The sequence below is a fragment of the Lithobates pipiens genome, unplaced genomic scaffold (assembly GCF_037356315.1).
Source record: "Lithobates pipiens isolate NorthernLeopardFrog02 unplaced genomic scaffold, aLitPip1_a1.2 Scaffold_27, whole genome shotgun sequence".
Lineage (NCBI taxonomy): Eukaryota > Metazoa > Chordata > Amphibia > Anura > Ranidae > Lithobates > Lithobates pipiens.
In genome coordinates this window covers 43,243,807-43,256,653 of record NW_027507788.1, presented here as the reverse complement: position 1 = coordinate 43,256,653, position 12,847 = coordinate 43,243,807, and the positions used below count along the sequence as shown (strand labels likewise).

Here is a 12,847-nt window from a genome sequence, read left to right as displayed (position 1 = left end):
TATTTGTACAAAACAAAATTCTTTAAAGCTGGACTCACATCTGTACATTGCAATAATGCACGGTTCAATGTGCATGATAGAACACAATGTGATGTGCGTTGTGTTGCAGTGCTATACATTTTAAATGGAAGCCAACACTCAAGTACAATAGCCTTAAATGCACCTGTGCTGCAGCCCAGCACAAGGAACGTGTCTGATTTTCAAATTTTCAGTTGAATCTACTGTATGTTCAAACCTAATGGGTTGCCTTGACACAAATATGGAATGTTAGTGCTAATGCAGTAATGCACCTCAACAGTCGTAATGGGCAGAAAACATGAAAAATGCAGTAAGTCACGTAGTTGGACCTGTGTTTTTATCTTTCATCAATATCTTAAAATAACAGCAATGTCTAAAGCGAAAAAGGTTGTAGGGGAACCAGACTTAGATATGCAGAGGGTACAGTGTTTCAGGTCAGGGTGTGTTTGTAGATGAGAATTTCCGGCATGGCCACATTCTTTTCCTCGCTACACCTTGATTGGTCCGTCCAGAAAAGGTGAAACTCATTATTTTGCTTTTCACTTTATAGACACACTAGAAACAGGTGGAACTACCTGGAGACAACATGCAGCTTCTGGGGCTTTCCGTTTTTCTCCTGCTTATCTGTACCTCTTATGCCCGTAAGTTTGAATATTTGTTCTTTTTTTTTTTTTTCTATAGATGTCCTGTTTACTATAGTTACAGATGGTAGTGTTGATTTACTAAAGCAGAGCATGTTCAAACCTATATTATTTTTTATTTTTTTTACATTTTATTTATTAGTTGTTTTTTTTTGTGGTGGACTTTCCATTTACTGAATGGGATAAAGTGCTGACTCCAATCATCTATGAACCATAATCCAGAATAGGTATTCTTTGCAATGTGAATTTTTACATTGTTTAAACTCATTCACTAAGACCGGTAAAAATTCTTTGCAAAGTGAAAATTCACTTTAAAAATGAAAAAAGCTCTACTCCTTAATAAATCAGGGGTATTGAGGTTTATTTACTAAAACTAGAGAGTGAAAAATCAAGTAGGCTGTGCATGGTAACCAATCAGCTTCTAACTTCAGCTTGTTCAATTAAACTAATACAATAAAACCTGGAAGCTGATTGGTTTCTATACAGAACTACACCTGATTTTGCCCTTTCCAGTTTCAGTAAATCAACTCCATTGTGTTTAGTTTGTATTGCTATTTGTATATGTAAAACTTACTACAGAAAATGGTATCATGTTACAGTATATGTATTTATTGTGATTTCACAGATAATCTGTATTAAATATGAGATCTAATTAAACAAGATATGTATTACCTTGAATAATATTTTTTGTAGGCTAAAATAAGCAAAACTTAAACACATTCGTGTTTTTTTTTTTTTCTTTCCTTTAAGGGATGTAAGATGTACAGAGTAAAATACAAATCAACACTATCCCTGGAAATGCTTAGATATAAGTATTTGTAGTTTTTTGCAAGGCCTCATGCCAGAGGTGTAACTAGAAACTTCAGGGCCCCCCGGTGCAAGAAATCATGAAGCCCCCCCCCCCCCGAAAAAGGCATTTTGTATTGAGGGGGGTGGCATCAGTGGCAGTAGTGTTGAGGGTGGGTGGTAGTGTTGAGGGTGGGTGGTAGTGTTGAGGGTGGGTGGTAGTGTTGGGGGGGGGGGTGGCAGTGGTAGTGTTGATGGTGTGGCAACCATGGTGTTGAGGGGGGTGGCAGTGTTGAGGTGGGGGGCAGTGGTGGTATTGAGGGGAGTGGCAGCGGTGGTGGTGTTGAGGGGGGGGTGGCAGCGGTGGTGGTGTTGAGGGGGGGGGTGGCAGCAGCGGTGGCCCCCAGAAGTGGCGGAACTGCGACTGCTGCAACTCTGATAATTCCGCCACTGCCTCATGAACACAGAGCTTAAAGAAACACCGCTTGTACAGGCATTGAGCTTCCTTTTTATTTTTTATGGCCTGTAAAAGCATTTGTATATAAGCCTATGTGTCCATGCACACAAAGACATTACAGGCTCATTAGAAGGGCAGTTGCGACCCATCCACAAGGGGCGCAGCTCCCCTACTCCATGCAGGGCGCCGAACGCATGGATTCCAATGGGTTTTTTTTTTAGCACATGATTAGAGCCTGAGGCTCTAATTGGCTTAAAAAAAGTGTGGGCTTGGGATTCAGAGCACTGCGCCCTGAGCTCACTCAGTTGTGTGAAAATAGCAAATTAATATTCACTAATGTCTTCCTGATTCTCTGGCCAATCAGGAAGCAGGTCCTGAGACCTGATTGGCTGAGAGGAGAGGCGATTGTTTTGGCCGCCACACCGAGGGAAGCTGCAGAGGAAGAAGCCCCCGCCAAGGAGGGAAGCCGACTGACACAGAAAATGCACCTAAATATGGTCATCCTGCCTGTGGCCAAGCATGCAGGGTCACAGTGCGTGCTTGGCCAATCATGAGCCAGCAATGCACTGTGATGGCGTAGTGCATTGTGGGCGGTTCGTGCCACACGAATTTGGTGCAAACGGTTCACAAAGTTCTGAATTTGCCAAACAGACGAACGGCCGATGTTCGAGTTGAACATCAAGCTCATCCCTAGTTGTGATAAACCATTTACTACTGACAGAGATGCTTACAATGATCGGCTTTACTTATGTAAAACCATTATCCCAAAAGGAAAAAAAACTGCTGTAACTGCTTATGAAGTATTAGCTGAAGTTTGGCTTCAGTTTTTCCATTCACTATTGTCACACAACTGGGTGGGCTCAGGGCACAGTGCTCTGCACCCCGAGCCCACCTTTTTTTTTAAGCCTATTAGAGCCTCAGGCTCTAATCACATGCTTCAAAAAAAACAAAAAACCTCATTGGAATCCATGCATCCATCGCCCTGCATGTAGATTAGGGGGCCAGACGCATGGATGGGGGGGCGACCCTGCACCCCTTATGGACTGGCCGCTGCTGCTGGTACATCTAATACTCCCCTCCCTCTAGACTGACAATGCTGCTGTCAAAAGGTGCCCCCTGTGCTCCTTCATCCAGAATGAAGGCACTCTAATACCTTAAGGGTGTCACTGGTCAGATCACCAGATGCAAACAGAGGGAAGACATCCTAAAAAAGGAAAACTAAACTATCGTACTCACCATATCTAATAATTGGTAAGCTGCAATATTTTACATTTTTGGTTTTGGGTTTACTACCACTTTAGGGCAACTCGGCATCTTCTACGTTGGGTCTGAGGACCGCTGCGTATGTATGTGTCAGACTTGCATACTGTACACCAGGCATCACTAAATGGCGGACCGCGGTCTGGTTCCGGCCCCAGTAGCCATCCTACCCAGACCGCAGCCTCGCCAAATTACCTGTGTGTCCTCTCCCCACCGCCGGCTCGCCTGCGTGCCTTGTGCTGCTATATTCACAGCATGTCAGGTGCACTGCGCACGGGTCTGTCCCATTGATAGTTTTGCTGCACTGCCCCCCCTCCTCACACTGCCTTTCTTATTCACACAAGATGAGAAGTGCGGCCTCTCTGGACAAAGGGCGGGCCTTTTTAAGTTAAGAAGTGATTGGTTGCTACACAGCAGGGCAGTCCTAGCAATCAATCACTCAACTTTAATGTGAAAAATCCCACCATTTGTTCAGGGCTGCTGTGCTTTCCGTCTTGTGTGAATAAGGAACTGCTATGTGGGGAGGGGGGAGTGCTATGCAGGACAGGAGTTTACTATCGAGGGGGGCCTGTAATGGGGGGACCAGTCTGTGATGAGATGCCAGTCTGTGATGGGGGACCAGCCCTGTGATGAGGGGTCAGTTTATTATGGGGGGGTCAGTCTGTGATGGGGGGTCAGTCTGTGATGGGGGACCAGTCTATGATGGGGGACCAGTCTATGATGGGGGAGGGGGCCAGTCCTGTGATGGGGGTCAGCCCTGTGGTGAGGGGTCAGTCTATGATGGGGGGGCCAGCCCTGTGATGGGGGGTCAGTCTGTGATGGGGGACCAGCCCTGTAATGAGGGGCCAGTCTATGATGGGGGGCCAGTCTGTGATGGGGGGCCAGCTCTGTGATGGGGGGGCCAGCCCTGTGGTGAGGGGTCAGTCTATGATGGGGGCCAGCCCTGTGATGGGGGGTCAGTCTGTGATGGGGACCAGCCCTGTAATGAGGGGTCAGTCTGTGATGGGGGGCCAGCCCTGTGATGAGGGGTCAGTCTATGATCGGGGGGGCCAGCCCTGTGATGGAGGGGTCAGTCTGTAATGGAGGGGGTCGGTCTGTGAATGGGGGGTCAGTCTGCGATTGGTAGTCAGTCTGTGATGGGGGGCCAGCCCTGTGATAAGGGGGTCAGTTTGTAATGGAGGGGGTCAGTCTGCAATTGGGGGTCAGTCTGCGATTGGTAGTCAGTCTGTGATGGGGGTCTGAGATGAGGGGCCTGTAACGTGCACAGGAGGCTGCGATGTGGAGGATATAATGTGGAGTCATAGCACCAATATGACACTCGGACCTCCACTAGAATAATTTTTTTCTGACCGGACCCCTGTGAATTTTAATTCACTACCCCTGCTGTACACTATGGACCAGGAAATGTAATGAGGATAGTGTGCGAGTCTGACTATTCAGAATATATTTCTGGAATGCCAAGCACTGGTGAGTGCCCAGCACTCCTTTATGGTACTTGTGTATTCTCTCTAACAACATATTCTTTCCAACTAATATAGGTCAAGGAAACAAGTTAAACAACTGTCGGCTCTTTAGATGGATGGAGGATCCTAGCGTGTTGGAAGTACACTAAACCATTTTTTTTTTCTTTCTTGCAGAAGACAATGCCACTCTTATAGCTACTGGGATCATTGCAAATCTTACGAGCACATCTGTAATTATCGCATTTCCTAGTGCATGTAAATATTCATTGCAGCAAGTACAGCTTAATGTCAACCAAGTCAACCAAAATTCTAGTAAGTATATAATGTAGTTTATAAAGTAAACATCCTGAATATAGAAGCTGCTGTTACATAAGCTCCTGAAAGTATTTGCTTTTTGGCTGCAATACGGGCCTACTGGCTTTATTATTTTGCTATTCATGGAATTGGAACAAGTATGCAGTTGGGTGATGAGTGAATGCTGAAATCCTGCTATGTATACTGGCTACAGGCCAGTGACTGGGAAAGTGGTGGAATCAATGGCTCAGGATTGCAGTACAGGATTCCTAATCTGAATTTTTGTTTCTTTTGGATATTATCGGTAAAATAATGAGAAAAGGAACAGTTTTAATTGGCCTCTGATATTTTATCATATTACAATATTGCCATAATAACCATGTTTACACTTATTGCCACTTACCTGGTAACTCCTGCATGGGCAGAGTATGGCAACTAGTGCCTTGGACCAGCCCCTATCATTTACCTAGAAATATCAGGCTGTTTATGACTGATCTATAAAATTTGGAATAATGTTTGCTGATTGACTATTTAACTATTAGCCCTTGTACACACGGTCCGACATTCCGACGGAAAATGTCCGATCGGACCGTGTTGTCAGATAATCCGACTGTGTGTGGGCTTCATCGAACTGTTTCCGTCGGAATATCCGACGGACAAAGTTTTAGAGCTGGGCTATAAAACTTTCCGACAACATGATCCGATCAGACTTTGTCCAATTGTGTGTAGAGAATTCCGATCGGACAAAGTACCACGCATGCTCAGATCAAATTCCTAGACCAAAGCTATTTGCTTCTAGCCTGAACGTAGTCCCGTCGTAACGAAATTACGTCATGACGTTGCGTACGATCGGATTTTCCGACAACTTTGTCCGACCGTGTGTATGCAACACAAGTTTTGGACAAAATCCGACGGATTTTGTTGTCGGAATGTCCGAGCGTGTGTACAAGGGCTTACTGTTATTTTATTTATTTTTTTAATTAGGGCAGTAAAAGCAATAATAGTGTATCATCCACTGTATGTTCCAACGTTTTCTTTTATATTTCATGTGATGGGTGGTCCAAATAATAATGTCTGCCTTGTTTTAAGGCATGTTGTTTTTAGATTTACCCTCCTGTTATAAGAATACTAAATGATAAATATTTCACATACATTTTTTTGCAGCTTATACCTTTACGACACCACAGTGCCGCCTGAAACGTGACCTTGTTGTGGTTAACGACTCGCAGTCTGGCAACACGCAGACCGTCAACGTGGGTTACCAAGTTATAAACCTGACTGCAAACACCCAATACACGTGGGTTCCATTGCTGTTTTAGATTTGTATATTTTATTTATTTCTCTCTTAAAATGTATAAATATGATAATTTCTATCAAAAACTAGAAACTATATACAGAATTAAAAATAAAATGCATCTGTGTTATCTTTTAGGGCCAGTTCACACCACATGCAGTCCAGTGCATTTTTTATTTCTGCATCAAAGCTGCATGAAAAGCAGGTTATATGGTTTCCAATGGCATAGTTCAGATCAGTGTGGTAAGTTCCAGGGCATTCCAGTTCCAAAAAAAATAAGTAGAACATGCTGCATTTTTTTTCTGCACTAGACTGTACTGGAACGTGGTAAAACACATCAAAAGTGCACCAGTATGCCCTGGAACGCATCAAAAACAGACTGGACCCAGTACAGGAAAAAAAAAGCGGGGGGTGGGGGAGAAAAAAAAAAGAGCATCTGGAAACACATTAAAAATGCATCAAAAACGCACTGGAATGCGTCAAAAACACTATAAAAACGCACATGCAGAAATGGATCTGGAATGCAGTAGAACTATGGCCTCTCATTGAAAAAAACAAATATGTGCTGCAGTACTTAATTGTTAGGGTATCTGCACTTTTCATATTTCCCTGCAAAGACTTAGAAAACCTGTTGATCCTGCCAGTGAAGTCCAGCTAATGCAGCTTCCTCTGATGGGGACAACAATACTGCTTATAAAATCAGAGCTGTGTTGTCCGCCATGTGCTTGGACTACAGCAGAATGAGATGATGATGCAGGGGGTGGAAAAATTGTACCCACTTCAAGATCAGGAATTTTTTTGGTATTCAGCGCTGTGCTATTTCAGCTGGCAATTGCACGGTCATGCAACCCTGTACCCAAATTACATTTATCATTTTTTTTTCACACAAATAGAGCTTTCTTTTAATGGTATTTTTTAACTTTTTCATACTGTCACCATTGCAGTACAGCATTATCATATGACTGGTGTGGTGGCGATCAGGGATACTGGCTGATGACAGTATGTACAAAAATAAATAAATACAAATTTTAACTTGTTTTGTTAAATTTTTAACATCTTTTTCCATTTTTCTTTTATTTTTATTTTTTTTACATACATTCATCAGAGGAGTTCAGTGTCACCTTTTTTTTTTTTATAATGTCATTGCTTGTTGTGGTGATCACTGTAACAGCAATTGTTTAAACTGTCATGAATGGCTTTCAAGCATGACCTATTGTTTACTATTGTGATGCTGTGATTGGCCACAGCAATCACATGGTACAGGGTTCTGAGATTGGCCTAGATACCATGTGATCACTGGTGACCAATTACAGATCACACACAGCAGCGAACAATGATGTCGTGAATGAACTCCATTTCTGACTGTTATTCATGAGATTGCACAGCGATCACGTGGCATCTGGGCCATTCACAGCGGCCTGCTACTGAGCACCACATTTTGTGATCACAGATCGTACCGCTGTACTGGAGTCCTAGTGAATGTGGGGACTAAAAGACAGGACCGAGCTGTCAAACTGGGAGAGGCAGCTGCCCCCGTATATTCACCAGAGCTCTGCTGTCAGTGTAATGCCGCATACAGACGACTGGACATTCCAACAACAAAACCGTGGATTTTGTTTCCTTCGGATGTTGGCTCAAACTGTCTTGCATACATACAGTCACACAAATGTTTTCGGAAAATTCTGAACATCAAGAACACGGTGACGTACAAGACATACGACGGGGCTAGAAAAAGGAAGTTCAATAGCCAGTGCGGCTCTTCTGCTTGATTCTGAGCATGCGTGGAATTTTGTGCATCGGAATTGTGTACACACGATCGGCATTTCCGACAACTAATTTTGTTGTCAGAAAATTTGAGATCCAGCTCTCAAATTTATGTTGTCTGAAATTCCGATGAAAATGTCCTATGGAGCCTACACACGGTCGGAATTTCCAACAACTAGCTCCCATCGAACATTTGTTGTCGGAAATTCCGTTCGTCTGTGCGCGGCATAACACACACCCAATCTGATGCCATTCCTGGTACACAAAGCAAAGCACAAGTAACCCTAGGGACTGTACATTTGTATATACATTGAAGAAATACCACTCTTCTCAATTTGAGGGTGGGGTCTTTGCTGCCAGAAGATGTTTTTTTGTCCAACTAGAAGGGTATTATATTTCTTAGGATCCAAATATATTCTGCTCTCTTATGCAATATAACACAGAAATATACAATATTGCATAAAATTAACATACAAAATGTAATTTGTCGTTTTGCAGGGCATATTATGTGATCAACAATCAAGCGTTTTCAGGAGTTACTTTTACTACACTTAATGGCTGTAAGTACACTAGAACAGATTAATACCACCCTATTCTTGCCTCCTCTTTCCTTTTTTTCTGTCTGTCACTAACATGGTACACATTCATAGATCATGCATGTGCATATAGATGTGTGTGTGTGTGTGTGTGTGTGTATATATATATATATATATATATATATATATATATATATATATATATAATTTTTTTTTTTATTATGTGAGGCATAATGGCAATATAGAGGTAAAATGAAGCTCCACAGCTCTTCCTATTATTTTGACTGGTGTAGTGCTCTGTATGTCACGTGGACAGCACGCTGCCGTCCATTCTGGGTTCAAGTTTTAATTGTTCCCATAATTATATAATTGTTAAAAGTACAGATGCCTATAAGAATTGTTATCATACTCTGAGTATGACTAAGTCATCATGATTACTAAGTATATTTATTACAGGTATGTACATAGCACCAACAATTTAGGTATCGTTTTACATATTGTACATTCGCATCATTACCCGCCCTCAAGGAGCTTACGCTCTAAGGTCCCTAAGGGCCGGTTCACACTATTGCGATGCGAGAACCCTGCAAATCACCTGTGGATTTCCGCATCGCACTTGACACGCACAGCAGTTCACACTGCCATATGCAAACTGCTGGGGAGTGTCATTATATGTTAACGACACCCCCATTTCAGCTTGCATATTGCACTGCGAACTGACAGTTTGGACATGAATCAGATAGCATAGGTGTGAACAAACATGCAATCCGATTCTGGTCCAAACAGAAAAAAGGGTCCTGTGTGTGTTTGCACCGAATGCGATATAAGCCAAACTATCTGTATGGCTGAAATCGCACCCGCACAGACATCGCATGTAATGTGAACAGCAGTGCGCTGCGCATTACATGCAATGTCTGCCATCCCAATAGTGTGAACCGGCCCTTACTCACATTCATATACACACAAACTAGGGCCAATTTAGGTGAATTCCTCCATGTCTTTGGCGTGTGGGAGACAATCTATGTAAGCCCAGGAAGAACATGCAAACTCCATGCATATATTGTCCTTATTGGAAACTCCAGGAGTTGCAAGGCAGAAGTGCTAATCACTTAAATGTAAAAAAGAAAGTACATAAAGAATTTAGATTGCAAGCTAGCTGCACACCCCATATAATTCTACAAAAAATATAAAAAAAATGGGTTCTCCTTGGGGTTTTTTTGGCAGCAATGAGAAACCAGGATAGATATATAAAATTATTTTATTGATCCAAAAAGCATTGTAGCCACCATAAGTTAAAATTCAAGCTCTGGTATATATTGTTTGAACAAATAAATGGATAGAAATACATACATCGCTTACATAAACAATGAAAACAATTACAGTAATTTTTAAATTATTAATCCATTAGGTTAAACCATTGAGTAAAAAAGCACCCCTGCTACCCCGATGCATTTCGACCATCTAGGAATTATGGTCTTCTTCAGGGGGAAACAGTGCAAAAAAAGGGGGGCGAGTCATATTTCTGCAAATAATCAAAAAAGAAAGAAAAAAGAGAATTTCAAAATTTATCAAAGTATCATATGGTTATTATTATTATTTCTCTTGCTGTTCTCATGTAATATTTACCAATTCCACCGAATCGTTACAATTCAACCAGAGGCTTTCATTTGGATGTTTGAAAAAGGCCTATACTTTCTCTCTGAGGGTAATCCTGGGCCTGCTGCCATGATGTTCCTACCCACTCATCCCACCCACTGGAAATGGCAGGGGGGGGGGACGAGAATTTTTATTTTTTATTTTTATTTGTTTTTTATATATATATATATATATATATATATATATATATATATATATATATATATAATATTTTTTTTTTTTTTTGTAGAAGTGCTAATCACTAAGCCACCCTGTTGTCGCCTATATCTTGTGAATTCTTATAAGTGATATTTCTGTACATTTGCCCATTTTCTACTAGAATAATAAACTGTATATATGCTTAAAAATTAATGTTATGTGTGTTTTCTCTCTTATTACAGTGTCTAATACCGTACCAGTTATTTTTGCTCGCAGTGGAGGAATGGTTGTGATTACTGTTCTGTTATCTATTGCAATGTTCTTGCTCGTCGTTGGTTTGATTGTAGTACTTGTACTGGGAGGAAAAGGCGAGAAATAAAAGTACAGTGGCCACATTAATGAACCTTTTATTAGCTGAAACAAGGATCCATTCTTATCACTGTGAAGAAATATTACACAGCGTGACATAATACGGATAAGGGGTGTGACACGTTTGTAAGTGAATGTTTGTGAATGTATTCTTACCAAAGTTTTGTGTAAATAGTTTTTTTTTCTAATTCTTTGTTTTTTCATATCAAATACAAACTGTTTATAAATGAAAGAAGTAGAAAATGATGTGTTGGGTTTGGAGGGAGGGTGGTCAGGGTGCAGTAAAACCACAGCTCAACTCCCAGTTTTTACCGCTTTCGGTCACAAGTGTAAATTAGGACTTGAAGCACAGAAATGTTAAACAGTGTGATGATTATGTAATAAATATACTGGATATTTTAGTTGTACGTATTCTTTATTACTGAAAATAATATTCTTTATATTCAATGAGCAAACTTCCTATAATAAAATGTAAAAGATAATAACCAGCAGAGCAGATCCTATTGTGAAATAATAAAGCACAGCAGCTATGACTGGGCTTATGTGCAGGTAAAGTTGTTATCTTAGACGTTCCAAAAAAAAATAATAATAATATAATATAAAAAATAAGAGATAAAAATATTTGCTGCGGATTCATGATTAGGTTTGACATATAGTACTATGCACACACATTACTGTTGTAACGCTACTCCAGGAGGAGCCGCTGAATTGTCTTGTGGTTTCTCTGCACACTTTCTCTGAAGGTGACACACTTCACTCACCCAGCACTTACTGACACGCCTTGGGGTATTTCAATAAAATTAATTAGGCCAAGCATAGCCTAAGCGAAGAGCGTGCAAGTGTACTCATACAGACAAGCCATAAGAAAACATTATTTTGAAAGATCTGATTAAACACGTGCAGTATTCTGACTATCTGTAATTAACAGAACTGAACTGCATTTACCTAGCAACAGTACATAAAGACAGTTGCAACTTGCTACAACAGTCCCAGTTTTGTCCCACTGGCCAGTGACTGAAGGAAAAAAAACTGATTAAAGCGTTTGTTTAAAAAAAATGGATCTTGCTCCTTTAACCACTTCTATACCAGGCACTTTCGCCCCTTCCTGCCCAGACCGATTTTCAGCTTTCAGCGCTGTTTAAATGACAATTGCGCAGTCATGCTACACTTAGGGTGGCCACATTTTCAAACTGCCATTCAGGGACACCCCCCCCCCCCCCCCCGCACCCATGCTTGCCCAAAAAAAAGATGGTTTTTGATACTTGCCAGTGCCCTCCTCCTTCAGTTAAAACACACACAGGGAATACAGTTAAACCCTTTATCACCCCCCCTAGTGTTAACCCCTTCCCTGCCAGTGACACTTTTTCAATCATCTGTGCCTTTTTATAGCACTGATCGCTGTATAAATGACAATGGTCCCAAACATTTGTCAAGTGTCCAATCTGTCGCAGTCCCGATAAAAAAAAAAAAAAATTGCTGATCGCCGCCATTTCTAGTAAAAAAAAAAAAAAAATATATTAAAATTCTATAAATCTATCCCCTATTTTGTATACGCTATTGCTTTGGCGCAAACCAATTAATATACGCTTATTGCGTTTTTTGTTTTAAAAAAAAATGTGATTATGTATAAATCTATATGAAACTTTCAGATATTCAGATGGAAACTTCATCAATAATATCTCATCCTAATTTGGGAGCAGGAAGAATTCTGTTCTGCCTATGACAGAAACTATTTTGTCTTTTAAGGCTTTTAAGAAGGCTTTTAGTGATATTGTCCTTGTAATAGAAATACATGTACATAAGACAAACATGCCCACGCTAAAGTGCAGTTATTTTTTGAAGTTATTTTTTGATGTGGAACGTCTGCAGGTTTTAATCATTTAATAGTGACTAAAGAATGAAGGGAAGTGTAAAGAGAAAGTCGTATTTGCCAACAAGTTGCTGTATCACATTATAGAGCTGGTCATGATATTTGCTGCCAGCCTGCAACAACAAACACATACCTGGAAGTTTTGTTGGCAGCTTGAAGTTGGGTCATGGCCCTTGTGGGCGGGAGAAGGCTCAGGAGGAGAACTGGAGAAGTCAGGCTGCTGGCTGGCAATGTGCTGCTGCAGGCAGCGGCTGCGGAAGTAGTCGGCAGCGGTCCCCGGGACTGGCACTGGGCACAGGCT

General features: G+C 41.3%; 1 protein-coding gene across 1 annotated transcript; it reads left to right on the top strand.

Annotated features, from left to right (window-relative positions):
- The first annotated feature begins 503 nt into the window (after window positions 1-503).
- On the top strand, window positions 504-11,077 carry UPK2 (uroplakin 2). Its single transcript, XM_077456904.1, has 5 exons — window positions 504-659; window positions 4,800-4,937; window positions 6,084-6,216; window positions 8,476-8,537; window positions 10,550-11,077. Exons 1-5 carry the CDS (start codon window positions 605-607, stop codon window positions 10,684-10,686), a joined length of 525 nt encoding a protein of 174 aa, XP_077313030.1. The 5' UTR covers window positions 504-604; the 3' UTR covers window positions 10,687-11,077.
- Window positions 11,078-12,847: the final 1,770 nt, after the last annotated feature.

What these genes read in the sequence shown, in the direction of transcription:
- UPK2 (XM_077456904.1), top strand. Translation starts at nt 605, where the DNA reads ATGCAGCTTCTGGGGCTTTCCGTTTTTCTCCTGCTTATCTGTACCTCT. An exon ending in CCAAGTCAACCAAAATTCTA is followed by an intron (nt 4,938 to 6,083) that starts GTAAGTATATAA and finishes ATTTTTTTGCAG; the next exon opens with CTTATACCTTTACGACACCA. An exon ending in TTTTACTACACTTAATGGCT is followed by an intron (nt 8,538 to 10,549) that starts GTAAGTACACTA and finishes CTCTTATTACAG; the next exon opens with TGTCTAATACCGTACCAGTT.